General features: G+C 38.1%; 1 protein-coding gene across 1 annotated transcript in view; it reads left to right on the top strand.

The window, feature by feature from the left end:
- The first annotated feature begins 6681 nt into the window (after window positions 1-6681).
- ITGB6 (integrin subunit beta 6) overlaps window positions 6682-27756 on the top strand; it is a 35962-nt gene continuing 14887 nt past the window's right edge. Inside the window, exons 1-12 of the mRNA XM_051623989.1 lie at window positions 6682-6729; window positions 7821-7885; window positions 8323-8399; window positions 9156-9235; window positions 12041-12245; window positions 13127-13373; window positions 14232-14397; window positions 14951-15112; window positions 15935-16030; window positions 21363-21452; window positions 26736-26870; window positions 27083-27500. Coding sequence (XP_051479949.1) covers window positions 8339-8399; window positions 9156-9235; window positions 12041-12245; window positions 13127-13373; window positions 14232-14397; window positions 14951-15112; window positions 15935-16030; window positions 21363-21452; window positions 26736-26870; window positions 27083-27500 — 1660 coding nt within the window. The 5' untranslated portion in view covers window positions 6682-6729; window positions 7821-7885; window positions 8323-8338. The remainder of the gene's footprint in view (window positions 6730-7820; window positions 7886-8322; window positions 8400-9155; window positions 9236-12040; window positions 12246-13126; window positions 13374-14231; window positions 14398-14950; window positions 15113-15934; window positions 16031-21362; window positions 21453-26735; window positions 26871-27082; window positions 27501-27756) is intronic.

The following is a 27756-nucleotide window of genomic DNA, read 5'->3' as shown; positions in this document are numbered from 1 at the left end:
GGAAAGTTTTCTTTAAAGAGCTGCCAAAAGAAAGGAGAAGAGTGGAGGAGAAGGTTACCTCATACAGCTTTATAAATCTGACCTTCATAATACATAAAGGAAGAATAAATAAGGGTGTGGAGATAAAATGGAGAAAATAGGATGAAAGCAATAAATGTTTAATACAAAGTTTGAGGGTTGATGAAATGTATATATGATACTATCTGCTCTGGAAAGAGAATTACTGGGCTACCTAAAGGTTGAGTGAGAATTTCAGGCATCATAGTTTCAGCTAGTCTCTGAAAGTATCAATACTTGACTTGCTTCTAAAACTGGCATGGTCAGATGAGAAAAATATCTGTGTCCTCATTGTGGGGGAACTTGAGAGCTGGAGGTGTGATGTAGAATATAATAGCACAAGTGCCAGATCACACACAAACTGTGGTGGAAATTATTTCTGTCTTAAATTGTGGCTTATCAGCTGAGCAAAAGGAAGACCATAATGTCTTGTTTAGTTGTAGAAGGATGCTGAGGAGGCAAAAATGATCCTGCTCAAATATAACACAGCAGATTTAGGGAGGGATGTGTCAGCATGGACACCATTGTAGGAAGCACTGGTTGAAGCTCTTCTGGAGTACAGTGGACAGCCTGCAACACATAATTAGGAAAGGGAATTGAAAGAAATGCAGATAATTAGTATGGGATAAAACAAAGAATGAGGGATATACAATTGCTGTCTATAAATACATCAAGGGGGGAGGGGAAAGAAGGGCAGGGCAAATACTAGGAAAGGAAATCGGTTATTTAAGTTACCAGACAATGCTGTCATTAAAACAAATGGATATAAATTGAAAGTCCATCCAAGCTGGAGCTGAGGTTTCCAGCCATGAGAAGAGTGGAGTCTCTGAAACAGTCTTCTAGTAAGCGTGACAGGAGCAAACTGCTGTAGGAGAGGGTGTCAGAGTAAAATGGAACTTACTTGCTTGCTAATTGGATAATATAGAATTCACCTAGTTCTTGCATATACCACAAAGGTGAGTAGAACCACTTTCTATTTGCCTCTCTGTCAGAGTTAAACATTCTGAGTAGTATTACAATGGATTTCTCATAAATTTATTAACGCATATGTGCAAGGTGAAAGGACGTATCTTCAGTATCTCCAAGACGCTCTGCTTTGTACTACTGTGGCAAAAGTATTTTTTGAAATTTCAGTTAATTTATTGGTTCAGATAGAAAGCATGACTCTGTGGCCTCCTGTGACACATCAGTGTTCTACAAAATGTTAAGAATTAGTACAAAAAATTAAAATATTTAAAATTGTCGTAATTCTGTGTGTGAAGTGTCCAGTGAAGCACAGCAATGTGGTTGCATATGTATGAGATAAGAAGCACAAGGCATCACTGGCTCAATTATTATTTAGACTGTTTTCATGTTCTATTGTTTTTAATTCCTGGAAAATACTGTTAGGGAAAATCTGCTCTGCCTTATCCTTTTGGTATAACTCAGCCAAAATACTTGGAATTTATTTTATTTTATTTTATTTGAGATTGTTCTATATACATGTTTTAAGTCTGGCATTGTTTTAGTTAGATCTATGATAACAACAGCTCTGATCAGTTTTTAAGAGTAGTAGAAGCACTAATAGTTCTATATAAAGTTGTCTTTTCCAACATTTCTGTTTACATCTGAGCAGACACTGTTGGTTTCAATTTCCTTTTTATTTCCATAAGAAACACACATGTAACAATAAGGCAAGATTTTCAAAATACAGTAATAATTTATGCCGGAAACGATACTTGAAACAATTTCTGACATTTCAGAAATGTATAACTAATCTTACAACAAAGATGCTAGAAGTAACGCTCTGTTTACTGTGACAGATGAGACAGGAATTTGGAAAAAAAAGTGTTAACAAAAAATTATCACTCTGATATAACATAAATTACCAAATTGTTTAATAATGATATGAACATGTTCAAAGGTTATTACATACGTGTCAAGGCAAAATATTGCTAAAAGGTAAAAGAACTGTTACTATCTGAACACCTTTTTTTCCATGTAAATTTTAAAATAATTTCTCTACTCCGGAGTAGCAGAGTAGCCATAAGATGGCAGCACTTCGTACAATAGGCTTTGCAAACCCTAAATCTGGTGTTTTTCCCAGAAAGATCCTGCACCCACTGTTGGGAGTGAGGGGCCTGAATGCTGCTTGTCTGGGAATACAAACCACGCTGACCAAGTTCAGAATAGCTCCTGGAAAGCTGCAGAGGTGTAGCTGGTTTCAGGCAGTGTCTGAAACCAGTTTCCTTGGTTTAGAGCAGCTGTTTGGGTGCTGAGCTAAACAGGTTTATCTGTTTTGGTTATTCTAGATTAACATTATTCAAACTCTGAGTTTCAGCAAAGCACTGGATTTCTCTAGGTCAAGTACATCAAGGTCAACTGTAAGATAAATTTATTTTCTGCGTATAAGACCAGAGTGGAATCATGTTTTACACGCTATTCAATCACAGCTCAGTAGTTTAGAATTTACATTTGGATTAATCAAGCCTGAATACATCATGTTTACATCATGTCAATTCTACCAGATTTTCAAAAGCAAGTCCTCCCTCTGCATTGTCACCTAGCCCAGCCTGCTGCAGGACTGTGCTAAATCTCTGTGTTTCTCCTTGTCTTGCTGCAACCTGCCTGTCTCAGGACTGCCTTTGGCCCATCTGTAATGGTGACAGCACAGTCCAGCTCACACCTAGCATTAATCTGAGCAGATGAAGTGCAGGAGGTCTGAGGTATTCTGGAGTCAGTGCTCAGCACTAGCATGTCCAGCCTTGCACCAGCATTGAGCAGAGGTACTTGCTCTGGTGCCCCGATGCCAGGCTTTTATACTGTAGGGAGAAAAACAAGTACCAAGTAAGTGCAAAAAGCAAACAGAAACTGAGGTCAGGTTTGAGAGGTGGTGTGGAAATCCCTGGCATGTTTTAAGTGTGGTGGCTGGCTGGTAGTCCCACTTGAATGCTACCTGATTTTCCCACCCATTTCACCTGAGTCCTACTACAGTTCTAAGGTTTGATTATTCAGCTTTGAGTGCAAGAGTATTCAGAACTGAAAAACAAACCTTTCAGTGTGCTCACACGTGAAATAAACAGAGGACAAAGGTTTGCTCACACCCTGAGCTGAAACCAGCTGGGTCAGAGCTGTGGGCACGGTAAACATGAGTTGAAAACACCCTGGGTTTCCTGCCTGCTGTTTGTTGCATAGTTGGTGAGCAATTCCTCCTTCTCTTCCTCTCTGTTTGTTCAGAGGTGGGTTGTTGACTTCAGTCTCTGCCTTCATCTCACAGCAGTGTGCTGCTCCAGAAGCAAGAGGAGACCAGAGCATGAATCACGACCTGAGTCACGAATCCCCAACACCCCGCTTTGCTTAGACCTGGAGGGGAAAAATTTATTTCTTCCCTCTGGCTCTTCAGCTCCCACAACCCACTAGAAGGAGCTACAGATACCTCTCATCCTCTGCTAGAGCCTCTCTCCATCATGCATAGCATTGCTTGCAAACAACACATGAGGAGGAGAGCAAGGGATGCCTTTGTCTCTCCACATACCTGCATCTTTGGTGGGCTCTGTGGTTTACCCTGCACAGCAGGGTTTTGGTCCTAGGTGCCCAATGGGGTATGATATTAATAGAACTCAAAACACAGGAGCTGGTCTGGAGCAGCTCAGTCACTTGTACATTCAGATTTTCATTTCACACAAGTCCTGGGTTGTTTATGCACGACCAGAATGCTTGCAGTAGTTTCTTTGGATTGATCCCATTTTCTGTTGAAGTGATACCCATCTCTCACGGTGCTGATTAACAGAGATAGCAAATAGTATCAGCTAGCATTTAAAATATATAAATCCAAATGTGTTTATTTTACACAGGTATTTGATGGGTGATACTGTTGTTTTACGTCTAGAAAAAATTTCAAGTAAAAAAATTCAAAAAATGTAAGATTACTGACTAGTCGCATTAACCATCACTGTAAGTTTTCCTATTCGATATAACTGTTGTTAGGGATTGTTGCTTCATCTTTAAATGTTTTTGACAGCTCTTCCTAAAGTATTGTTAGGACCTTTGCTGCAGTAAAGGTAGAGACAGGACAGTCCTTCCAGTATCATAGCTGTGTATGTTTGTGGTTTCTCTCTGTTTGTAGGTAATTCACACCACCACATGGCTACTCAAATCACCTCTAGTTCCTCAGAGATTAAACCAAGTTTCAAGCGTGGTAACTTTTTTTTTCAGGCTTCCTTGCTTAGCTAATAGACAGGCATCCTCTGAAACATCTGTCATCACTGTTCTTTGGAGCTGGGTCTGTCAGGCTGCTGCTGAGGGCTTTATTTTTGGGTAGGCTTTTTCCAAAGAAAATACCTTGCATTTCTGCTGGCCCAAGAGTCTGGAAGCACTTGACTGTGCAGCTACAAAACATACATCTTCTTTGGGAGAAAAGTATTTTAACCACTCGTACTGTGGGCTTTTGCATATTCTTCAGTTGTTACCTTTCCAGTTAAAAAGTTTGACCAAAACTCTTAGTGTTTGCTTTGACTGCCAGTTAGAGATCATGAGGAGCTTTTTAGATTGGATTTGGAAGACAATCAGGGATAGAATAAAGTCACCAGATGTTTCAAATTCAAAACAACCTGCCTCTGACCTGAGGAGTGTAGCCTTTTGCCTCTTACCCACACACTGAGGAGGTGAGTGACCTCACCTCACTGCCTCCAGTCCCACAAAAATCTCTGATGAAGGGCAAGAGGAGAGAAATGTTTTCTGAAGTGCAGGAGGCACTTAATCCCACCTCTGGAAATATTCTGAGAACTATCTTGGCCTGTGGGACATTCAGACTTTATACTGCTTTGTATTTTTCCAGGCTTCCAGGGTGAGAGTGTCTAAGAGAAGAGCATTAAAAGGGAATTAAAAGCTGGGTTGTGTGTGAGGCTGAGAGATTGCTTACAAGAGTTTCTCCTTCATATGGATTGATCTCCAGCTTCTAATTAAAAGAGATTTCCCTTGCTCAGATGAGCTTGGGACATACTGATCTTTTATGTTGACTGATAAGCTTTCACTGGAGTTTATGTCCCTCCTCTTCCAGGTTTTGTCTAGCACAAAAGGAACTAATTGTTGTGTTCCCTTGGGCTGGTCTCCCTGTACATGTAATTATGCTACACCAGTTCATACCCTATTTGCAAGAGTATAGCGGCTGATGAAAACAATAATAGTTATGATCTGTCTGTACTATAAACTACCTGTTTGTTATATCACATTGAATTGATGCCTTTAATTTGGGTAAATTTAAAAAAAGACTGTCTTGCAAACCTTATAAAAAAGGGGAATCTTGCTGTCAAACCAAGCAATGCCAAGACCCCAGAGGTTTTTACACATCCTCCCCACATCAGCAAGGCTGCTGCAGATTGCAGTTCTGCTCTTCTAGCATCTGTGGCAGTTAAAACCAATAAAGCATTACATTAGTATAGGAATTTTGTGGACAAACTACCTTTAGATATTGCATAAGATATTTGGTGATGTTTCAAAACAGGAATAATCATCAGCTCCCTGCCTACATTTTCTTGCCTTGCCAAAGATCTACTCTTGATATGTGTTGTCTCCCTGCTTGGACCTCTCTTAATCTCCTGTGCCCCAGAGTATTTTATTCGCACTCTGTCCAGCCTTGTGAGTTTCTCATTGTCTGACTTTTTAAAAATCAAATTGACCTTGATTTTTTTCCCCTCTATTTTTCCCATGTGTTTTTGTTGTTGTTTGCCCTGTTACTTTTTTTTCCTTCTCTGGTCTCTCCAGGAAATCTTGGGTGGTCTATTCTTATTAATAATTTTCAGAAACCTTTTCAGATAGTCTTTGGCAGCCATCCCAATCGGAGGCACTACTTCCCACTTAGCCTCCAGTCACGCTGTCCTTGCCAAGACCTATATAAAATATTACCACATGAGCAAACGGGGTACTGATAATATCAGAATGTGTAAGTTTCAAGTAGGTTGTATCATTCCTTCTGTCTACACTTAAAAGTGTGATACCTTTAATCTAAAACCAAGCATCTGCTGATTGCTAGCTGTTCAGCTGGCTGGTCCTTAATCTGGGACAGTGCTGGTGTCTGGTACGTTTTGGTGGCTGACGGACTGCCACCAAGTCCTTTCAGCATATGCTTTGAAGTGTTGTTATATTACCCCAGAACTAGTAAGAGTTACAAAGTAACTTTCTACATTGAAAGGGAAAGGACTGGTTTGTGGAGCTCTGCAAGGACATAGACATAGGATCAATATTAAAGGATGTGTACACAAATGTAAATTTAACCGAAGGAAATAAGATGTGTTGAATGGCACTTACAGGAGGATTATTTTCTTAGTAGGAGCAAAAGTTTTCAGTTGACTCCACTTGTTTTTGACCTTAGGTAGTTACTGACGGTGTCCTCAGAGTTGTCTTAACCAGCTGAGGGAACACAGTCTAATCAATGCTTTTTTTCATCCCACAGGGAATTGCTGTAGCTGAACAGAGCCTTATAAAGGACACTCCAAGGTATATAAAACAGTTGAAGGAGATGTAGAAATGTTGTAAATAGAAATGTTAAGATATGGTTCCACAACAGCCTAAACTGGCATAAATCCAGTCTAATGTATTCCCACCTTTCTTGCCAGCTCTTCCTGTCTTTTCTGCTCCTTGACCTGGGCACTCACTCTGGACTGGGCGGCCACATCGTTCAAGGGACCCACCCAGGTGAGAAGTAGCCACCTCACAGGAGGTGCCTGGATTTTAATTGGATCAGTTGAAATCAGCTCACTGTTTGTTTGGACATGAGTACTGCTAGGAGAGAAGGGGTGGGAACACAAGGGCAGAGCAAAGGTATGCTTGACGTGATCCAACTTGAGCTGCTATGAAACTATCCCTAGACTGTAAATACTAGTAAAATCGGATGTGCCTGGGAATATTTCCAGGCACTAGAATGAGATTGTCTATGCTATTAAACTGTTAAAATGCTCCCTGGCATGAATTTGACCTCTTCCAATTATCACCCTCTGCAAACAATTTCTGGGCACAATTTGGTTGCTATAATGGTCCCAAAAGGCAATTTGCAAGCATCAACTCAGGCCTTTCTGTGCCAGTTGGCCTCAATACCCAGGAATGTTTCCAGGCATGTAGAGTTTAACTAGTCTAGACCCATTCTTATTGTCACATCCTGCCCCAAGATTGCAGCTATCACCAGTCTAAAAAGGGAGGTCTGATCCTGCCAGCTGTATAGGTGAGAGCAACCTAGTCCTTAGGAGCTAACTGTGGTAGGATTTCTGACTGTGGAGAAGAAATAAAATGTTTTCAGGCCAGCAATACAACTGCTGAAATTATAATTTTAAACTGCACTGTATAGTCTGTTGCAAACCCTTATGATAAGAAGGGCTTTGTCCTGAACAGATTATTTTCAAAACAGAAAATAGCAGAACATAAAAGATGCGAAGAGATTAAATCTGCAAATAAGAAATTTTATTTCATTTTAATAAGGTTGTAAGAAATGTGTATTTTGCCTTCATTCCAGGTTGGGGCTAAAAAAGAGATAGCAATAATGTGTTATATTGTTGTATCAGTGTTGTAGAATATTTGGCCGCTTATTACACAGAGTTAAAGCTGAGATTATTTTTTCCCAAGTCAGTTGTAGAGCTGGGAATGCAATGATTTCTCATATGTATTAGAAAAAAATTCACAACTGCAGCATTTCTTTTGCAGCTTGCAATGCTAATAAAATAAATGTATTCTGTATCTTGAATACTGAAGCCAGGTCCTCAGTTGTAAGTGATTGATTTTTGTTTTTTTCACAGTTGCCTTTACAAGTTTCCCTCCACATCAGGAAATCTGAAAAAATGGAATTTTTACATCTCTTGAGGTACACTCACTTGGCAATCATAATGATCTGTCTACCTAATGCACTCCCTCAGGGAACAATTAAAGACATTGTTTTAGAGGAGCCTTCTAAGGGCTGCTGTACCCAGGAAAACCTGTTCTCTTGGCTGCGTTGCTCTAGGATCCAGAGCAGAAAACTTTACCTGAATGAATTTTCCCTTCATGCCTTATAAGGAGTCCAGGAAAACAAGGAAGTGATAACAATGTTCATGTTACTTTATGCACAGCTTGTCCTTTTTACCTGCCCAGGTAGTCCTTGTTTTCACTTTTATTCATGCTCTGTCCCAGTAAGGTTGAAGTTTCCTTGCAATCCTGTGTAGGTGACATCTGAAAACGTACCCGCCAGGAACGTATGATTTTTACAACATTCCACCTTTATGCGGACGATAATTAACAGGCTAATTTTTTTTTGTCATGCAGCCATCACTGAAAACGAATGGGGATTGAATTGCTTTGCCTCTGTTTCCTATTTCTGCAAAGAAACAACTATGTGCAAGGTAAGGCTCAGGGTAAGGCTCAGGGTTAGGGAGCAGCATTTAAAAATGTTTTTGTGTTGTTTCTTGCTTGAAGTTGATACTAAGTAGCTTTCTGTCTTTGGAATTTAATCATTCCTCTCTCCTTTACTTTTTTTTGGCAGACTGCTGTAGGGCTATCCTGCAAATTCATCTAAGATTTATGTGATTATTACATAGCACAATATTTACATAAGGGACGGGAATTTGAGCAATTTTGGTTATACTAATCAGTGTTTGATCTGCTGAGAAGCCTAGTACTATACACGTGATTCTGGATTTAACTAGTACTTGTGTAATAAATTAAAATCATATGAAGTACTTACAGACACCTGGGTGAAGCAATATGAAGCATACAGAGTGACCAAAAAAATCTTTCCTTTCAATATCCCTGGTTAAGTTGGGAATGTCTTACCTGCACCATACCAGAAACACATGTAACACTTTATCATATGCACTGTAGAAATCGAGTAATGTGTACTCAGTGAATGCCAGCCATAAAGCATACAAAAATAAGTATTTTAATTGTCAGCTATTGTGGGGTTCTAATTTTTATTTATTAAAGAGTTAATCTTCTACCAAATACAAATACCTTTATGTAGGAACTTTATCAGTAATTCTAAATCTGCATAAATATGTTAACTTTTAAAATCTTGCATTCTCCAAATGGCAAGAATCTGCATAAATTTAATTACTAAACACATTATTAATAGTCTTTCATTTTCCTGGGTTTAAATTTAGGGACCTGTTCTCAGGAAAGTGTGGTGACTTGTGAAGATTGCTTGCTTTCCGGACCACACTGCGCTTGGTGTTTTCAAGAGGTAGAGTAAATGATACAAAAAAATTTCAAAGACTTGAAGTGTTTGTAGTGGCTCTGAGTGATGAAGTATTGACTTAATTGGGTCAGCCCATGGTTTTGTGATGCATGCGACACTTAGCAAAGCCTTCCTGGGGATCAAAAGTACAATTCAATCTAGGCTTTATGGTCTGTTAGTTGTGGTTCTGTGTATATATATATATATATATATATATATATTTTTTTTTTTTTTTTTTTTAAATAAACCCTTCCTCATCTAAGGAAGAAATAAAAGTGCTATTAGAGGGGCCCGGATCATTTGGCCTCAGGGCTGGCTCACCCACAGCACTGAAGACGAAGCACCACACATCGAGTCAGAGACCAGACTGTATCGTACAGGCTGCATGCCAAGGCAGACCGTGTAAACAGAAGGTGCTCCAGTCAGTTTGCATATACAAAATATTAATCTGGGGTTTCTTTTAAGTGTGCTGATAGTGTCAGTTTTATAATTAGTCTAATATAGGTGTAAGTGTTTTGACTGAATCATTTGGCTAAAAAAAAAAAAAAAAGATTTGTTTTTTATGTATCTGTTGCAGACTTTCTGTGTGAGCCTGGGCAAGTTACTTAACACCTCTGCTTGTAAAACTTTCACCTGTAAGTGTTGCTAAACAATATTTTCCTACGTCACAGTAAATATTCTCAGTCTTAGTTTAATAATGTCAGCAAGATAGTCAGCTGCCACAATTAAAAACTTGCCAGAAGTATTAGAGAAATAATAATAATTTTTTTTCATTATAGTTTCTGATTTACATCTTTGTTGTTAAAAGTATTTCTTGATTTTTTTTTGAATAGCAAAATGATACCTAGGACGGGACTAACATACTGTTTTATGAAGTAGTTGGCAAAGACCAAATAGTACTTAAAAAACATGAAAATTGCTAAAAATAATATGGAAGTTGGCAAAAAATGTTGCTATTGGAAAAAAACACACCCACATTACTGTGTTTGCAGTAGTTTTTATGTTTGTATTAACAACAAAACCAGGATTATTCTTGAAATAAAATTTGATCACAAAACTTTCAATACTGCCATGTATTTTCAGAAAAAAAAAATGAAACACTATTTTTTAAAAATAACATCAACAAAACAAAACACTGCCTGAGGAACTATTGAAAACTTCAGGGAAGTAAACACAATCTATTTTTATTTTGTCCATAGGCTCATTCTTCTGATACATTGTTCTACAGCAAAAAAGAGTGCAAATGACATAGAAGCTTTAGTGTCAGAGTAAACACAAGTGCCTCCTAAGAAATCACTGTTTTCTGTGGGATAAAAACACATGTTGTAATTGTATTTGAAATATGAGTTTTCCTTTTCACATGTTTTGAAAACCCAGCAACTCAAAGTGTGTAAATAAACAAAATGATATGCATCTGCTTTATAATGATATAATGATTTTAACATGTACTGTATTCCAGAAGCACCTGTTGAGAGTTTTACCGGAGCAAAGACATGGGATTTGGTCTGAAGAATAATAAACTACTGCTCCCACCAGTTGTCTTAACATTATGTACCAAAATGTATAAGATTCTAGATAATTTTCAGGTGTGAAGGGTGACACTTTGGTGGAAAGGAGAGTCTCAGTTCTGGCTTTAATAGGTTTAAAGTAAATTTGTTTTGCTTTGACTTGAAAGTTTTTCAGTGACTTAATTCAGAGAATATTTGTGGCTTAATGGCTGAACCCCAGGTCACTTAACCAAACCCAGGAGAAAAGAGGGGTCCCATGATACGGGCCCATGACCATCAGGCAGGAATTTAGTGTTTTGGTGCCAGTTCTGCCGGGTATTGCCCAGGTTTTGGTCAAAAGATCTTGCAGTCCAGGGCAGTTTCCAGTTCAGGAGACAGCTGATTGATTTTAAGAATCTACATTCTAGACATAGCTCTAGGAAATGGTAATAAAGCACAGAAGCCTCTTTGTAAAACTAACCATTAACTTCACTGCTACGTGGGGACAGTACCTACCCTGCAGCAGTGTTGTGGAAAGGAATGTATATCAAGTGCTTTGAAATGAGCAACAAAAATAAACTGCAAGCTGATTCAACTGATATCAATAGGCTTGTGATTTCCTCCGGACAGGAGAAAGTCAAGCAGGATGCTGGGTCAAGCAGGATGCTGGGTCAAGCATAACCAGATAGACATGGGCATTTCAGGAGTCCCACTGACACTGCGGGGAGGGAGGACAGCAGTGGTGCTTGTTGGGCACCAAGCAGACTAACAAGGGCTTGACACCTGCTTCAATGAATGTGTTAAATGAGTATGGAGGAGAAAGAGTAGCTCAGAAAAAAATAGTGCACAGTTGGTACCTCAGTGTCTGTCACAAAATTTGTAGGAGCTTCTGATCTGTGAGACTTCTTCTGTTATTAAATGATATATTTCTGTCAGCAGCTCAAAACTCTCCAGGAAAAAAACTATTAATTTGTGGCATAATCCTGTAACAGAAAAGCCAGAGGCTCATAAGGGCTTTGTGTTATTGTTCCCAGTAGTATGAGAGCCAAATGCAGTGAGTGGCACAATTCCCATTCCCCAACAATAGAGAAGTTTCTCCCAGGATACCAAATCGGTGTCAGTTACATTAATTATACACTGGTGTGACATGATCCATGAAGGGCAAATGTAGATTTCTGTGCCTCCTAGATCTCTGTATGCACTGGTCTGCACTAACATCCACCTTCATTTCTGTTCCCTGCGTTGGATTGACCTTTTGTCAGCCAGGTGCAGGTGGCTGCTCAGTAAATTCATTTGCCGCATCCATTCCCTCTGTTTGCTTTAGAATTACACGGACTTGGCTGGAATTCATGGGAGGTGTGACATCCCAGAAAACCTCCTGTCAAAAGGATGCCAGTTGAATTTGATTGAATTTCCCATTTCAGAAGTAGAAATTCACAGAAACAAGCCCCTAACTGTAGCAACTCAGATCAACAATTCTGATATCACACAGATTTCTCCTCAAAAATTAACTCTAAGGCTGCGACCAGGTAAGTTACTCAGTTCTTAAATATGGATTATTTTTTTTTTGAACAAACAACCTGTTTTGAGTCCAAAACTATCTGTCCGTTCATCAGACAGAAACTAGGCTTGACTGATTTAAAAATACTTTCAGAAGTGCTGGGGACATCTTAAAAAAGGGAGGCTATATTTTTTTTGTTCTTCTATTATTTTGCTATTGAGGTGGCACTGAGAGAGTGGAACACCCCTCCCCACCCCCATACCTCCTGTCCAGCCCTGCTCCTGTGCCTCTCCCCTGCAGGTCTGGCAAACAGGGCATCTCAGAGGCAGCATAAAATCTTGCTTTGAGGATTTACAAGTAACCAGTGACATTTATGGAAACATTCCAAACCTGCTTTGGGTTCCTTGAGATGTGAATTTTTCCTGGAGAAAATTTAGAGTAAAGAAATGTAAGAGACACCCAGTTAGGTTGTGTCATTGTGTTGGAACTGAGAATAAAACCTGTGCACACACTCTGGTTTTCTTTATATTTCTAAAGAACACGGTATGTCTCATAATTATAACCTTTAGTTTTAACTAGTTTCATAGCTAAATTTTCTAAAGGTGCATAGTGTAAATGTGATATTCTAATATCTTTAAATTTCAGCAATCAGTTGTAAATCTAGTAGTTGTTACAGCTTTACCAAAGAAAAGTTTAGAAAAAATTACTAGATCTGCTTGTAGTTTTTCAAGTCTCCTGCTAGAGATTTTATTTGACAGAAATTTTTTTACTTTTTTTTTGTTGTTTAATGATTATTTGAAGTACTACATAACTTTAACCATATATGTAACTTTATGAACAACTTGATGTTGCTCATAACTTCTCTTTAGAAGTGCTGATATGTGCCCCTTTTTCTCGTGACCTTCATAGGGCATGAAGAAACAATACAGATCAAGGTTCGTCAAACTGAAGATTATCCAATCGATCTCTATTACCTTATGGATCTATCAGCTTCCATGGATGATGATCTGAATACAATCAAAGAACTGGGTTCAATTCTTTCCAAAGAAATGTCAAAACTGACTAGCAACTTCAGACTGGGGTTTGGATCTTTTGTTGAAAAACCAGTTTCACCCTTTATCAAAACCACAGCTGAAGAAATAAACAACCCTTGCAGGTAGGTAGGGAAAATAGCTGCCTCTGTTTGTATGCCAACATTAAGTCCTACTATTAATCTCCAGGATAAAATTCAATTTAGCAGCCTCACTGGAACCTCTGCCCTTTTCCAGCTGTGACTGAGTCAGTTTGGGAAACAAACTGGCTTTTTTAGTTCCACACTCTGATCGTAATTCTGTTGAGTCTAATGTTATATGGAGAGAAAAATCTGGGAGTGATTCTGCTTTTTAGCTTTTACTGCTAGTTATATTTGCACTTAAAGGGTGAACAAATAGATATGCAGAACAACTATGTATATTTTTATTTGCTAGTATATACGTATATATAAAAATTTTATGACGTTATTATACCACACAGGTGCAAATTCAAACCCAACACAGGATAGCAGATTCATTGACCCATTGCTGTTTTTTTCCTGGCTGGTTTTCCTCTAAGGTCTAGCAGTATCCCCCAAACCCAAGCTCTCCTAGCCCCTTCCTAACCTGCGTGGAGGAGGAGCTGTGCTCTGCAGCCTGAAGCAGGACCGCAGCACCTTGGTGGTGCTCTCTGAATGTCCTTAACGAGCTACAGCTCCTGATGTGCTTCCGAGTATGAAAAGGCACAGCAGGGAGCACTTCAAGGATTTCATGCTATTAACTGGTTAAATTACCCTGCTCTAGAAAGCATTTCCCAGGCTTTATGTAGACCTGTTTGCATTGCCCACCTCACTAGATGCTCTGTGATTCTCTTAAGTTTTTCATTAGATCTCTTTCAGACACAAATACATGGCAAAAACTAATCCAGTCAGGCCTGCCAAGTAACCAGTGCAGTGATTTTTCTCTCCATATTATCCATAAGCTCTCTCTCACTTATCTCATAGAAGTGTGCCATACGAGTGCTTACCCACCTTTGGATTCAAACATGTTTTGCCACTAACAAACAATGCTGAAAAATTCAATGAAATTGTGAAAGGACAGCGAATCTCTGCTAATATAGACACTCCAGAGGGAGGTTTTGATGCAATTATGCAGGCAGCTGTTTGCAAGGTAATAAAAACTTCTTGGTATAATAATTATTCTGTACATCACCACTTTTAGTATTATATGGTTATGTTTCAAAGAAGCTGATCATAATTTTTCAATTTATTTTTTTAATGCAGTCCAAGACTCTCATTAGATGTGTGTGAAAATACTTTTGGCTGTATCAAGTTAAACATGCATATTGCAATGTTTTAATGTTTCTTTTTGAATGCCAGCAATAACAAAACACTCCAACCAAACCCAAACTATAATTACCGGGTCTGTTTTCTTGATTGTTATTTCTTTAACTATTTTTTTATTAACTATGTTTAGAGTAATAAGCAGATTGATACGAACATGGCCAGTCCATGTTATTAAACACAGGGATAGGGACAGAAAATGCTAGCCAAAGGCAATAGAGTAAACATAATCTCTTAAAAGAGATATTGTCATATTTTTTGATACTCCCTTTGAAATTATTCCCTTAGTTTATTTTGAGATGCTGTTCTTCCAGTCTTTTGCTGCTTTACTATGTTGGGAGTGCAAAAATCCTGCTAAACTAATGTTTTCTAAATTACAGGAAAAAATTGGTTGGAGGAATGACTCTCTACATTTGCTGGTGTTTGTGAGTGATGCTGATTCCCATTTTGGGATGGACAGTAAACTGGCAGGGATAGTTATTCCTAATGATGGGAACTGTCATTTGGACCACAATAATGAGTATGCCATGTCAACAGTTCTGGTAATTTACTATCAATTTTGTACAACTCTCACATTCTGGAAATTTAAAGACTACCATGAGCAACTGAGAAAACTAATGAATGTATTTCTTCATCACAGAAATGTGTAAGAGTTGGAGAATCCAGATATTTGCTGTCATCTCTTTTGTTTGCAATTGCACATTTTAGTAAAAAGAGTACAATGTGCTCTTTTGGAATTATGACAGATTATAGCTAGGAAAAAAAAGAGAGCAAAGATCTTATCCTGCTAACCTGGAAAACACATGGAACAGAACTGATGAGTATTTCTTTCTGCAGGGAAGGCAAAATTTGCATTAATCATGTTTCCTGCAAGGGCGTGAATTCGGGAGGAGCTCAGGAATTTGTAGGACACTGCTCATGTAGGATTTATTATCTTGAGGTTCATTATACTGAATGTATGCACTACAGTGTTCAGTGTAGGACAAATACCCAGTTGCTCTGTCACAGTGTTATTCTTCAGATTTTATATATATATATATATATATATACACATATATATATATATTTATACATACATTTATACAGATATATATATATATATATCACAGATGCTACTGAGCCAAGTGTCCCATTATGGAGGTCAGCACTGTAGTTTTCTCAGAGGAGTTTCCTTAAAAATGAGGCAAGGAAATGATGTATACTGTCACTTATTTTGTATACATTTAGTGCCTAATTATAGTTTATACTATACAGAGAAGACAGTGTTAATTATGATCATTTGAATGTCTGTTTCATGAGCAATAATTAGCAACTGGACACACATGAAAAACAGATTGACGTGGCTCTCCTCTGTTTGTTTGCAGGAGTATCCTACAATTGGACAATTAATTGACAAACTTGTGCAAAACAACATTTTATTAATTTTTGCTGTAACGAATGAGCAAGTTCACATATATGAGGTGAGCAAGCTAAAATGTTCAGTTCTCCAGTATTTGCTTGAAGCTGAATCTTTTTTTAAAGCTCATACAATAATTCTAGTTTTGACAACTGAATTTTGTAGGATATTTTGGTAATAAAAATAGCTAAGAAATCATATCAGAGAAAGTGTTTTTAACTTAGGAAATGCTTCTTCATGTATTGATTTTTATGTTCTTAGTAAACTTTTAAATTGGATTTCAAGTTGAATCACTTTTTTTTTTTTTTTAAATCAAGGATTGTAATACTAAGCACTCCTAAACTATTCAGTGTAATAATTATTATCCTTTTGTATCTTATAAAGCTAGAGGACAGTTGATCCTATTCTTAATTTTGAAAGACAAGAATATATTCTGAAAAATACGTTTGTCTTCATGATCAGCTCTGAGATTATCTTGGATTTTTTTCAGCTGACCTGAGAGCTTTATTAATTTGTCTTGGTTTCTGTGTCTCCTCCTGAAGAGACAAAAAGGAAAATAGTGGTGAGATTAAAAATACAACACATGATTCACAAGAGTCCTCTCCCCTCATGTATTAGTCCTCATTTCCACTGAGGGAAAACTCCTTATTACCGAATTTTTGATGTTAGGATTTGCTCAGTCCTGTTTTATGAAGTGATTTCCTCCCCTGTGAAGTCATATCATGGGAAATGGGAGTCAGGAGAGAAAGGAGAGAAGTGGTTGCAGATACACAAAATCCCTATTTTTAATAAACTGAGTATCACTCATACCTGCAGCTACCCTAGCCATTTGTGCAGGCACCTGATTTCAGACTCCTCAGATCTAAGCCCTCCTGAAGCCCCGTGCTGCTTTTGGCCTGCTGGTGTTCCAGGTGTGAGCTAAGGCAAAGTCACCAATGGCTGCTTAACTGTTTTCCACAGTGAATGTGAGCAAAAGCCCTCTAAGAGAAAATAAAAAGGTCATTGGCAATTCTTATTTCCCTTACTATCCAGCCCTGCTTCTGGGAAGAAATCTTCATGTGCAAACAGAAACTCTAGATAAGAATTCAGTGAGGATAATAATGAGGTTTGCAGCCTATGCTTGGCTGCCTGGCCACATACTACTGCTTGAAGAGGGACAAGGGGAGAGAAACTGCATCCAAATTTATTCAGGTTAGTCAAGAGGGAGTCAATAAGGGGTGGTCCAGCTGACACAAAAAGCTTGGCTTTCCAAAGGAAAAGTATTTGTACAACATGCCTCTTTGAAAACCAAAAGTAAAAGAATGCGAAGAAAGTTGCTCCTCTGGTGTGATAACCACATGGAAATTAGGAAAGGTAGGGGAAAAGATCTTATGTTACAGCAGAGAGCAGACAAACCCTTGAGATACACCCCAGAATGACTGTTTTCTGTTTCTATCCTCTGTGTAACCCCGAGAAGACCTCCCAGAGCTTGTCTGACTGGTTCCAGTTGTAGAGTTGTCTTAGGACCAATACTCCAGGCATTTGACAAAAGTTGCAAGAGTCACATCTTTCATAAACTGATTCTCAACTTATAGTCTTGACAAGGGGGGAATCATACTGGACATTGGAGCACTAACTGCCTGGCTTTTTTAAAGATTGTATGGAATACTGAGCTGAAGTGTGAAATTTTAGATCAGCAATAGTAGAAATCAATCACTTACAAACACAGTGGGATTCCATAGTCATAGCATGGATTAGTTAAGATTTGTATATGAAAAAACTTCTGCTGTATCTCATTACTAGGGGCCCACTTAAAGAAAAGTAAAATCTTTTCCCTGATTTTAATAGGAGCTGCATGAATAGGGGCTGCTCTTGGAGGTAGTTTGGAAGGATCTCTTTGATTTACAGAGCCTTATTTTGTTCAAACAAACTTTTCTCTTATTGACTGAATTATATTTTCCCTACAAAATTGCTGGTTGTTACCCTCAGAGTTGACCAACACTGTTTTTATCAGGGGGTTTCTATTTCAGTATCCCTGTGTCAGTGCTACACCAGTATCAAAGTTATCAAGTGGCACCCTTTGTTCACTGGAAACACTAAACAAAGATTAATAGCTAACAAAAATGCAAGCTATTGTTAACTCAACTGGGGAATGGTTTGTTCTTGTTACTTTCTTTGTTAGGAAAAAAAAAAGTGTTGCTATCTTCTATCTTGTAGAGTATATAGTAATCCCATTCAATATATTCTATCTGCTGCTTTCATCTTTTCAATAGTGCTTTCTGACACTTGGATGGCTACAGTTGTTACAGTCTGCTTTCTGTCCTGTAGGTGATGTGGAAAATCAGTCAAAGCAAGTACAAAACTCATATAAGTCTCACTGGAATTTTTCCACAGTGCAGTACACTCTCAAGGGTATCTGTAGGACCTGCAAATAGGACTATAGTGTCATGTTTTCATCTGTGTGATTCAGATTTGTAATATAAATGTAAATAGCCAGGTATCAATGCTTTAGAATGTAAAAAGAGCAAAGCAAGACAGTGACAGTTATTCTTGTCTTATGACTTCTGCTCAGGTAGCCTGGAAGAGCTGGAAGAGACCCCTAAACTGGCACTTGAGCAGCACCATTAAAACACTGTTGTCTTGGTGTTTTACCTCTGTTTAAAAGCCTCAGTGATGGAGATTCTGCAATCTCCCTCAGAAAACTGTCCCAAACTTAATAAACTTAATTATCCTTTAAGGTGGAAAGCCTCTCCCCAAATATCTCATCTCAAACCTACTTCAACTCAGCATCTAATTATATCAGACACCAAAACTGACCATTGCTGCTTATAATTCAGTTCTTAGGGACAAACACACATTGAAATTACCATGAGGACTTTGAAAGTATTTTTTTAAATAGACTTGATAGATTCCACTAGTCTTAAGTGCAGTATTCAGACTGTCAAATATATTTTATATTTCTAGTCCTATGTAATCCTCAAAAATGTAGCCCAAAATAACTCAGACATTTAATATTCTTGATCCTATTCAACTGAATTTTCAGTTTACCCACTTGCATGTATGTGTATTATTATCTAAGACACAAATATTATGGATTGCACAGAATATGTCTTGTAGCACAGCTGGTTTTAATTTTGATCCTTCCATACAACCAGTTTCTGCAATGCAGTCTAGAAGAGTGGGAAGGTTTAGGTCTGATGCTCTCCCTGGCCACAAGAACTTTAAATGCAGTCATGTAGAAACACTTATAAGGCCACTCAAAATTAAATGCAAGAGATGGAAAAAAGTTCCTTACACTGAGCCCTGAAAATTTGAGATTACTTATAAAAACGATTAATTCTTTTTTCTCCCCAAAAGATCTTTTAAAATATATTTATGTAAGTCTAACTTTTTGCATCATTATTTTCAGCTGAGTCTTACCAAAGCAGCAGAGAATTATTTTATTCTTTAAGAGCTACTCAATAAGCACCTGTAAATATTGAGATAATAATGATATTTTGACAAAATGTGTAAATCCTACTTTGGTATAAAAGTTTCATGAAGTAGTTGCTCCTATTGCTGATACTATTTGTTTTCAAGCAGAATTCTTTAAGAATTTATTCAAACTTGATGAGGTAAAAGACTCCCTCTTTCATCTTGAAATTACTGTTTGTTTGGGTTTTTTTGACAAATTATTTTTTTTATATCTCACAGGAGACTATGGCTTGAAAATTGTTTTTTTCAGAGTGCATTTCACTGCTGAAAATTAAACTAATAATACTCTAGTCTCCATGCTTGTACAGAATTTCAAATGATTTTTAAAAATTTGACATCACACTCTACTTATGATGAAAATTCTTTTGTCATTTACACTCTGAAAAGTTAGATGTAACCCCACTGAACTCAACTATGTAATTGTCACACTTCCCTAGTGGGAATCCAGAGTATCTCTATAAAATGCAATACTCTGCGTGAATCTAGAGTATCTCTATAAAAAGGCAGTTCATCTTTTAATTTATGTTTGCTAAAAGACTAAGTTCCATGCAATTCCTTTGGATAGTTTTATGATAGTAGCACTCCAAAATCATCAGTCTGCCTCACCATGTTAATGGTTAAACAGAAATATGTGCTAAAAGGCAGGGTTTGACCAAAGACACACACTTTAACTGGGTTTGCAATCTCATCCTTGTATCACCATGCAGAAAATTTTGTTCAAAGAGGAAAGATAAAATGAAGTCTTCAGAAGACTATATCCCTGCTGTTTGTTTTGCATGCCACAGATTAAAGGGTGCTATAATTTAAATTCCAGGTTTATCATATTTTCTTATAATTATCTCCTGAAAGGTCCACATGTACAAAATGCAGAGTTTCATTATTCTAAGAATCCTTGAGAGAACACTGATCACAGGAGGAACATAAATGCAGTTAATCCCACTGATTTACAACAGCACTTTAGAAATTTAATGAATGATCAGTATTCCATACATAATATATAAAGTAACCACAAGGCTTTTGGAGATGTAAAGTATAAGAGGGATATCAGGGTACCAAATTAGCCACATTTATTAATAGGTCTCTGGATATATTTTTTAATTAAAATAATAGCATTGATATGGTAAATTGCAAAAGAAAATGAATGGTGAATTGTGTGTTTTTAATGTTGAACATTAATTTTCAAAGGCATGGGTGCAAGCAAGAGAAGTTACAATAGTTAACAATCAGGCAAATTAAATTTTAATTGAGCATATTTAAAATATAGCTGCTAGACATCTAATGCAAAAAGAAAACTTATTACCAAAAGAAGTTTTTAAATTGGCACAATAATAGTAGCATAAGCTCAATGTACAATCAATAACAACCACAGACCACTGGGGTACATGTGGGGTGTTACATTGACCATAAATCAGAAGTATTTTTCAAGGGCCTTTGTTCAAAGTTCTTGAAGCCTTTAGTTTAAACTACTTCTGTGCCCTCAGTAACCAGAATTCCAGGTCCTCAGTTGCTTGTAAAGATAAGAAAGTGGCTTCTTTTATTGCATGTAGGATCCAAGACTCTCTAATAGCACAGCAACAGTAGAGTAGCCAAATTTGCTTTTGGTTATTTTTAGAAAAGAAAAACACAACTGTTGATAGAATATATCTTCATTCTATATTTAAAAAATTATAGCTGAAAAATACTGTACTATCAAACTTCCAAGCACATGAGGGTGACTTAGCAAATATACATCCCATTAATTTTCAGTGAAACCAGCACTTCTCCTTAGGACTTTGTCAATAAGACGTGTGTCATGGCATCTGCAAGGGTTTTTGAAAATATCACTATTATTTATTTTGGTTGTCTCCAGTATATTTCGTTCTTTTTCAGATGGTAGCTCCCTGTCACCTTCCTTGTCACCTAGTCTTTTTTAATGCTTTAATTATTTTTATTTTTATTTTCAGAACTATGCAAAGGTTATTCCTGGAGCTACTGTTGGAAGACTACAGAAGGATTCTGGAAATATTCTCCAATTGATCATTGCTGCATACCAGGTAAGGTGTTTTCTTCATGCATGTCTATATTTTCAAAATTAGATTGCAATTTGGTAAAAACAAGTGTCTTAGATTATTTTTATGCACTGATTACAATAACATCTTTTTTGTGCTTAGTTGCTGACCTTAAGAGGAAAGGTTTTGTTCATTCTGAGGATTGAGTGAGCACAGAAACAAAATTTCTATAAGCTTCTGTCCTTTCTTAGTCCTGCTGAAATGCTAAATTCACATCAGTGTCTCATCTGTCTTGCCTTCTTCATAGTCCTGTATTTCATATCCACCTTCAAGCCTTCTCTAATGGAGGTATCCAGGTCTCCCAGTTCAGTACCTTACAAGGACTCACCTTTCTTCCCATCTGTAGCTGTCGCCAGAGCAGATCTACAATAGCTCTGCAGGAACATTTCTGGGGCAAAGCACTATCCCGTGCTCAGTGCTCTTCTCTGCTTTAGCAATTTGATGCTGCCCCTGTGAGGCTGTTCTGAGGTTTTTAAAGCAAAACATGGGAGATGAAAAGGGTTTGTTTAGGTAATGCCAAAACTTGAATGGGTTTGTTTAGATAATACCAAGAAATACTGTCAAGATGACAGGAACATAAACACAGAACTGCTCTTCAGAGCTTTGTTTGTAAAATGCATCCTGGCTGCCTGGTTCTCTTCTGTCAGGGAAATGTTTTTAGACAGTTTCACACGTCTTTACACAGATTATTTATTTACATTTATGCAGATATACCATAGATTTCTCTCTTCCATCTCTGCCCCTTTTAACTAAAAACCTGCTCTACCAGTTGGCTACAACACCAATTAACTTGGCAAAGATTTTCTGTTTCTTTCCTTATTTTTTTTGCAGCTCATCCTCATATCACCTGAATGCTCCCCTAAATTATTTTGGTCTTGGTGATAAAAAGGCAAACCATGTTCTTATAAATCTTACAATGGCTGAGTTATTAATTTTTAAAATGAAATATGGAACACCAGAAGATTCTCTGTCCTATGGAAAATGAAATGAGCAAAGAACTTCAATGTTGATCTTGGGAGCCTACACATTGTAATAAATACAGGGGGACATCTTTACATAAGCAAAGCTCTTGCTAAACACCCAGTATTTCACTGCTGGAGACCAATCTGTTAGTCACATCTGGCTCCTATCAGGATTTCTTCAGGCTGGCATGCTAACATAAAGACAGAGGTTCCTATGTTTAACAGCTGAAATACCATTTTAGTGTCCAGTAAGTAATGGGAAAACAAAATAAGTGCCTCAGTGCAGTGTCCTGCTGCCTTCGGTGTAACATTGTGTTAAGTGCAGAATGGAAAGGTTCTTCCTCTGACTGCAGTGTCATGGCATCTTCTGCCTTGCTGGATCACTGGGAAGGTGGAGAATGCATCCTTACATCTTCCCCTTAGAGTTACCTGTTGTCTACAGTTATTTTTTGTTTCTGCTCTCCTTCTTGAACTTGCTGATATTTTCAGTCTCTGTTGCCTCCTGTGACAAGCAGAAGCTCAGTTGCATTGTGTCAAGATTTACATTTCTTTTTCCCTTTTTAAACTACTTCCTATGCTTTAAAGCTTCCCTGATTTCACCTTAGTTCTGGTGTTGCAGGGTCTGGTGAATGACAGTTCTGCATTCACCTTATCTTCATGTCTTCCTGATTTCATAACATTATATCACTGAGACGCCTTCCACACCAGCAGCCTTCTCTCAAATTTGGGTAATTCCAGCCTTTCATTCCTCAGCTGCTCTATCCACTTGGTGACTTTGACTTTCTCTTTATCCTTCCTAACTTCATTGAATCCTTCCTGAGATGTGGAGACCAGAGAAACTTGTAGAGCACAAGATGGAGCACACTAAGTTTTATACAGAGGCAAAATAGTATCTCTTGTTCTTTTGTTGTATCTTTTGTTCTCTGTCTTGTTCTCAGCATCATGCAACTATAGAATGCCAGGTAGGAAGGGCCCTCAAGGATCATTTGTTCCAACCTTTCTAGGTACTACAATAGTTGATATGAGACGGCTCAGCACGCTGTCAGGCTGAGTCTTAAAACTGTCCAATGTGGGTGAATCTACCACTTCCCTTGGGAGACTATTCCAATGTTTGTCCTCATGGTGAAAAATTTACCTCTTGTGTCCAGTTGGAATCTCCCCAGGAGCAACTTGTGCCCATTACCCCTTGTCTTTTCCATGTGACTCCTTGTAAATAGGGAGACTCCCTCTTCTTGGTAGCCGCCTTTCAAGTACTGGAACATTGTAATAAGGTCTCCCCAAAGCCTTCTTTTCTCAAGGCTGAACAAACCCAGTTTTCTCAGCCTCTCCTCATATGGCAGGTCCTCCAGTCCTCTGATCATCAAACATCCTTGCTTGTGATGTCCAGGACATTGCTGGCCTTTTAGCTGCTGTGTGCCGAGCACATTGTCTCCCACTGCCGCCAGCAGTGACCTGGTGCAGCTCCTGAGCTGTTTTGGCTAGTTCTGGGTTCAGCCATGCTGTGGGCAGGTTCTGGAGGGGGCTCTGAGCCCAGGGCTGGCTCTCCTCCCATAGTGGAGGAAGGCACTGCAGGAGCAGAGCTTCTGCCTTTGGGCCATAACTTGATGTGTCCTCATTCAGGTATAGCATGTCTAGGCCACACACCAGAGTTGTTCAGAGGTTCTTAAAATCACACATACGTTTCAAGATGTACAAAGTGTACAAGCAGCAACATGTCAGACCCAAAATTTCCCAGAGCCCATTTTATTACACTTAACCTTAGAGGTTAACAATTTTATTGCATTGTGATTGAAAACCTTCCAAGCAGGAAACACTGAAACCACCTTATGTGATAGCAGTGAAGGCATCTGTTTTTGTTTTTTTTTTTTCTGGGAAGGGGGAATCGGAGGTTAAAAATCACATACAAAACAAGATCTAATTCCAATTTTTGTTGCAGCCCTCTCATGACAGTCTCAGCAGTGACATTCAATGCTCAGTGTCTCTGTTTCTTTACTCACAAAAAAGGAATAAATAACTCTTTGCCCTCCGAGAGTAGAGTTAGGCTAAACATTTAACACTTGAAAAGTGCTTTCAGGTCTTTGCTTGTTGTACAAACATGAGGTTTGCTAACACCATTCACCATGTGCTGCCATCTAAATTCCTCAGAGAGGAAGTAAGCAAGTTAAGAAAGTCTGAGCTGTCAAAATACTTGTTACAGAAAGTTCTCATGTTCTTTCCAAGTATGATTCATTTTTTTCTGTAAGCATATTTCTGCTTGCTTTGTTTAACATTGAATTCTGCATAACTTTGTATTGCTGAGCTGTAGGTTAAATTACATTGTGACAGGTATCAGGCAATTTGAGTGGAGTTATTTCAGGATTTAAAAATTTCAGAAAAATTCCTTCTTTTCTTTTTTATTTTTTTTCTTTTTCATTTTTCTTTTTTTCTTTTTCTTTTTTCTCTTTCTTCTTTTTTCTTTTTTTCTTTTTTCTTTTTTCTTTTTTCTTTTTTCTTTTTTCTTTTTTCTTTTTTCTTTTTTATTTTTTCTATTTTCTATTTTCTATTTTCTATTTTCTATTTTCTATTTTCTATTTTCTTTTTTCTTTTTTCTTTTTTCTTTTTTCTTTTTTCTTTTTTATTTTTTATTTTTTCTATTTTCTATTTTCTATTTTCTATTTTCTATTTTCTATTTTCTTTTTTCTTTTTTCTTTTTTCTTTTTTCTTTTTTCTTTTTTCTTTTTTCTTTTTTCTTTTTTCTTTTTTCTTTTTTCTTTTTTCTTTTTTCTTTTTTCTTTTTTCTTTTTTCTTTTTTCTTTTTTCTTTTTTCTTTTTTCTTTTTTCTTTTTTCTTTTTTCTTTTTTCTTTTTTCTTTTTTCTTTTTTCTTTTTTCTTTTTTCTTTTTTCTTTTTTCTTTTCCTTGTTTTTTCTTTTTTTTTCTGTTTTTTTTTTTCCTCTCACATCCAGAGCTACCAAGGCTACCAACCTGATAAGCAGTGCACAGGCTTCTTTGTTCTGGTTTTGTACTCTAAAGAGCTTTGGGTATTATGTGAATGTGTCTTGCACCACATGCTGCTGTCCTTTATTAAAGTGTTTTGGTTTAATGTCAAGGTTCTTTAAATGAAAAGATGTTAAAAAAACCCTCACCAAACACAACTCTAAGACAAATTTCCAGGGATTCCAAGACATGTAAAAAGGACAGTGAGTTGTTAGCTGTTCAGGCTTATACCTATTCTACTTTTAGTTTATTTTACCCCACCAGACCTTTATTCCAGTGAGTCATCCTGCTGCCTTTGCTAGAATTACTCACTGAAGTAAGGTCATCGAGGTCCTCATGCTCTGATTGAAGTGCAGGGGGTATTTTGTAAAGCAATTAAGCTCACAAAGGCACAAAGCCAAGTCAGTGAGACTTCCTCAGCAATTGCTCAGGTACTTTTGAAAAATTTCCAGTTACTGGATCCACAGTCTGATGAAGTAATAGAGAATTTCCCCATGGTCAGCTATAGGCTTTGGATTAAGGCTAAGTTGTGTAAGAGAAGTGGCTGTAAAGCATTTTAAAATGTTACATCTAAAAACCTGCATTTGAGAGAGTTCATGGAGTAAGTTTTTCACTTAAGAAATCCAAGTTTGAACAAATTGATTTAAGGAATTAGTATGTTGATAAATACAACTTGAAATAGCATCGACAGCTCACGAAGCAAGAATTTCCATCTGGAGAAGAAAGGAATGGAGCGAGGCCCGTGGCTGGAGGAGCTCACCATGGGACTTGAGTCTTGCACTGGCCGTGGAAACACCAAGCTCAATCATGAGCACTGAGGAAAAACTGAGCTCAGAGCTTGCCCTGCTGTGAGAGAGATTGTGAGGTTTGATTGTACCAGCAGAGATAAACAAGGAGCAATATTGACACAGGCTGGCTAATCAGGAAAAGCCCAGTGCTAGCAATACAACCAGGGACAAAAATCCATTCCTTGGCAAGACTAGAGCTAAAGAAAAACCTGCATCAGTCAGCAGAGCACTTAGTGATGAAAGATGATTTAATAAAATATTGAATTTATTCTCCTGTAAGGGCAGGAAATAAGCTCTGTGATAGCGGATATTAAGCTGATTCCACAACTGCTTTCCTCTGCAAGCTGGTTCTGTCGGCATTTGCTTTGTTTTGCTAGTTCTCTATTTCTCTTGCAATAGAGAAGTCTGTAAATAAAGTGCTAAACCCACAGATTTACTCCTGTGTAGGTTGGGATTAGTTACAATCCACGTTACACAGATGTTGGGTATTAGCAGCACTTGGCAGTGCTATCGCTCCACTCATCTCCTGCATTTTTGCTTTAAGGAGCTGAGGTCCGAGGTGGAGCTGGAGGTCTTGGGAGAGACAGAAGGGCTCAGTCTCTCTTTCATGGCCATCTGTAACAACGGGACCTTTTTTCCACATCAGAGGAGATGCTCCAATGTGAAAGTGGGAGACACAGTAAGTAAAGAAGGAATTCTGAAAAGACACTAATTCCAGATAATTTAGGACACCAAGGTAGAGAGTTTGCTCTTTGCCAAATAATCTTCCTCCAAACAAGTTACTGAAAAAGCAGGTGGTATCTACAACCCTCTGTCCTTCTGTCCTCTGTATGTGCTTCCAGAGTACTTTGCAGACCGGCAGATCCGTCCAGTCACCGTTTTCTCTTTCAGGTCTCTTTCAATTTGACTGTAAGCCTCTCCTCATGTGATAAAACCAGCAGGCATATTGTGATAAAACCAGTGGGGCTCAGTGACATGCTGGAGATGGAAATTCAACCCCAGTGCAGCTGTAACTGTAAGGCAAAGGCCGAGATGAACAGCCCAAAATGCAACAACGGGAAAGGATCTTTGGAGTGCGGGGTGTGTCTCTGCAGCCCGGGGTTCGTGGGGCCGCACTGCGAATGCGAGGAGAGCTCCCTGGGGACCAGCTCCTGCAAGGGCTCGGCAGAGCAGAGCTCCTGCAGCGGGAGAGGCGACTGCTACTGTGGGCACTGCCTCTGCCACCCCTCCCTGCACGGGAAGGTCTACGGGCCGCGCTGCGAGTGCGATGACTTCTCTTGTGTGAGGCACAGAGGGCTCCAGTGTGGAGGTGAAGTCCTTCGACACCGTTTTTAGGGTCTGCACTTTAGAGCTTCATTGTCTCGCTCTTAGCTGTGAGCTTGGGAATCTTTATATTAATCATATATTCAGTTGTAATCAGTTCTGCATAAAGTGTAATTTACTACTTCTGAATGACCTTTCAACTTAAAACAAGAAACCACTTTTAACCCTGTTTTCAAATTTAAAAATGAGGCATCTTGAACCACTCCATAGCTATTCTAAGTTGCAGTGTTTTTAGTGGAGCC

Source organism: Apus apus, chromosome 6, assembly GCF_020740795.1.
Source record: "Apus apus isolate bApuApu2 chromosome 6, bApuApu2.pri.cur, whole genome shotgun sequence".
NCBI lineage: Eukaryota > Metazoa > Chordata > Aves > Apodiformes > Apodidae > Apus > Apus apus.
This window is presented reverse-complemented; position numbering and strand designations above follow the sequence as displayed.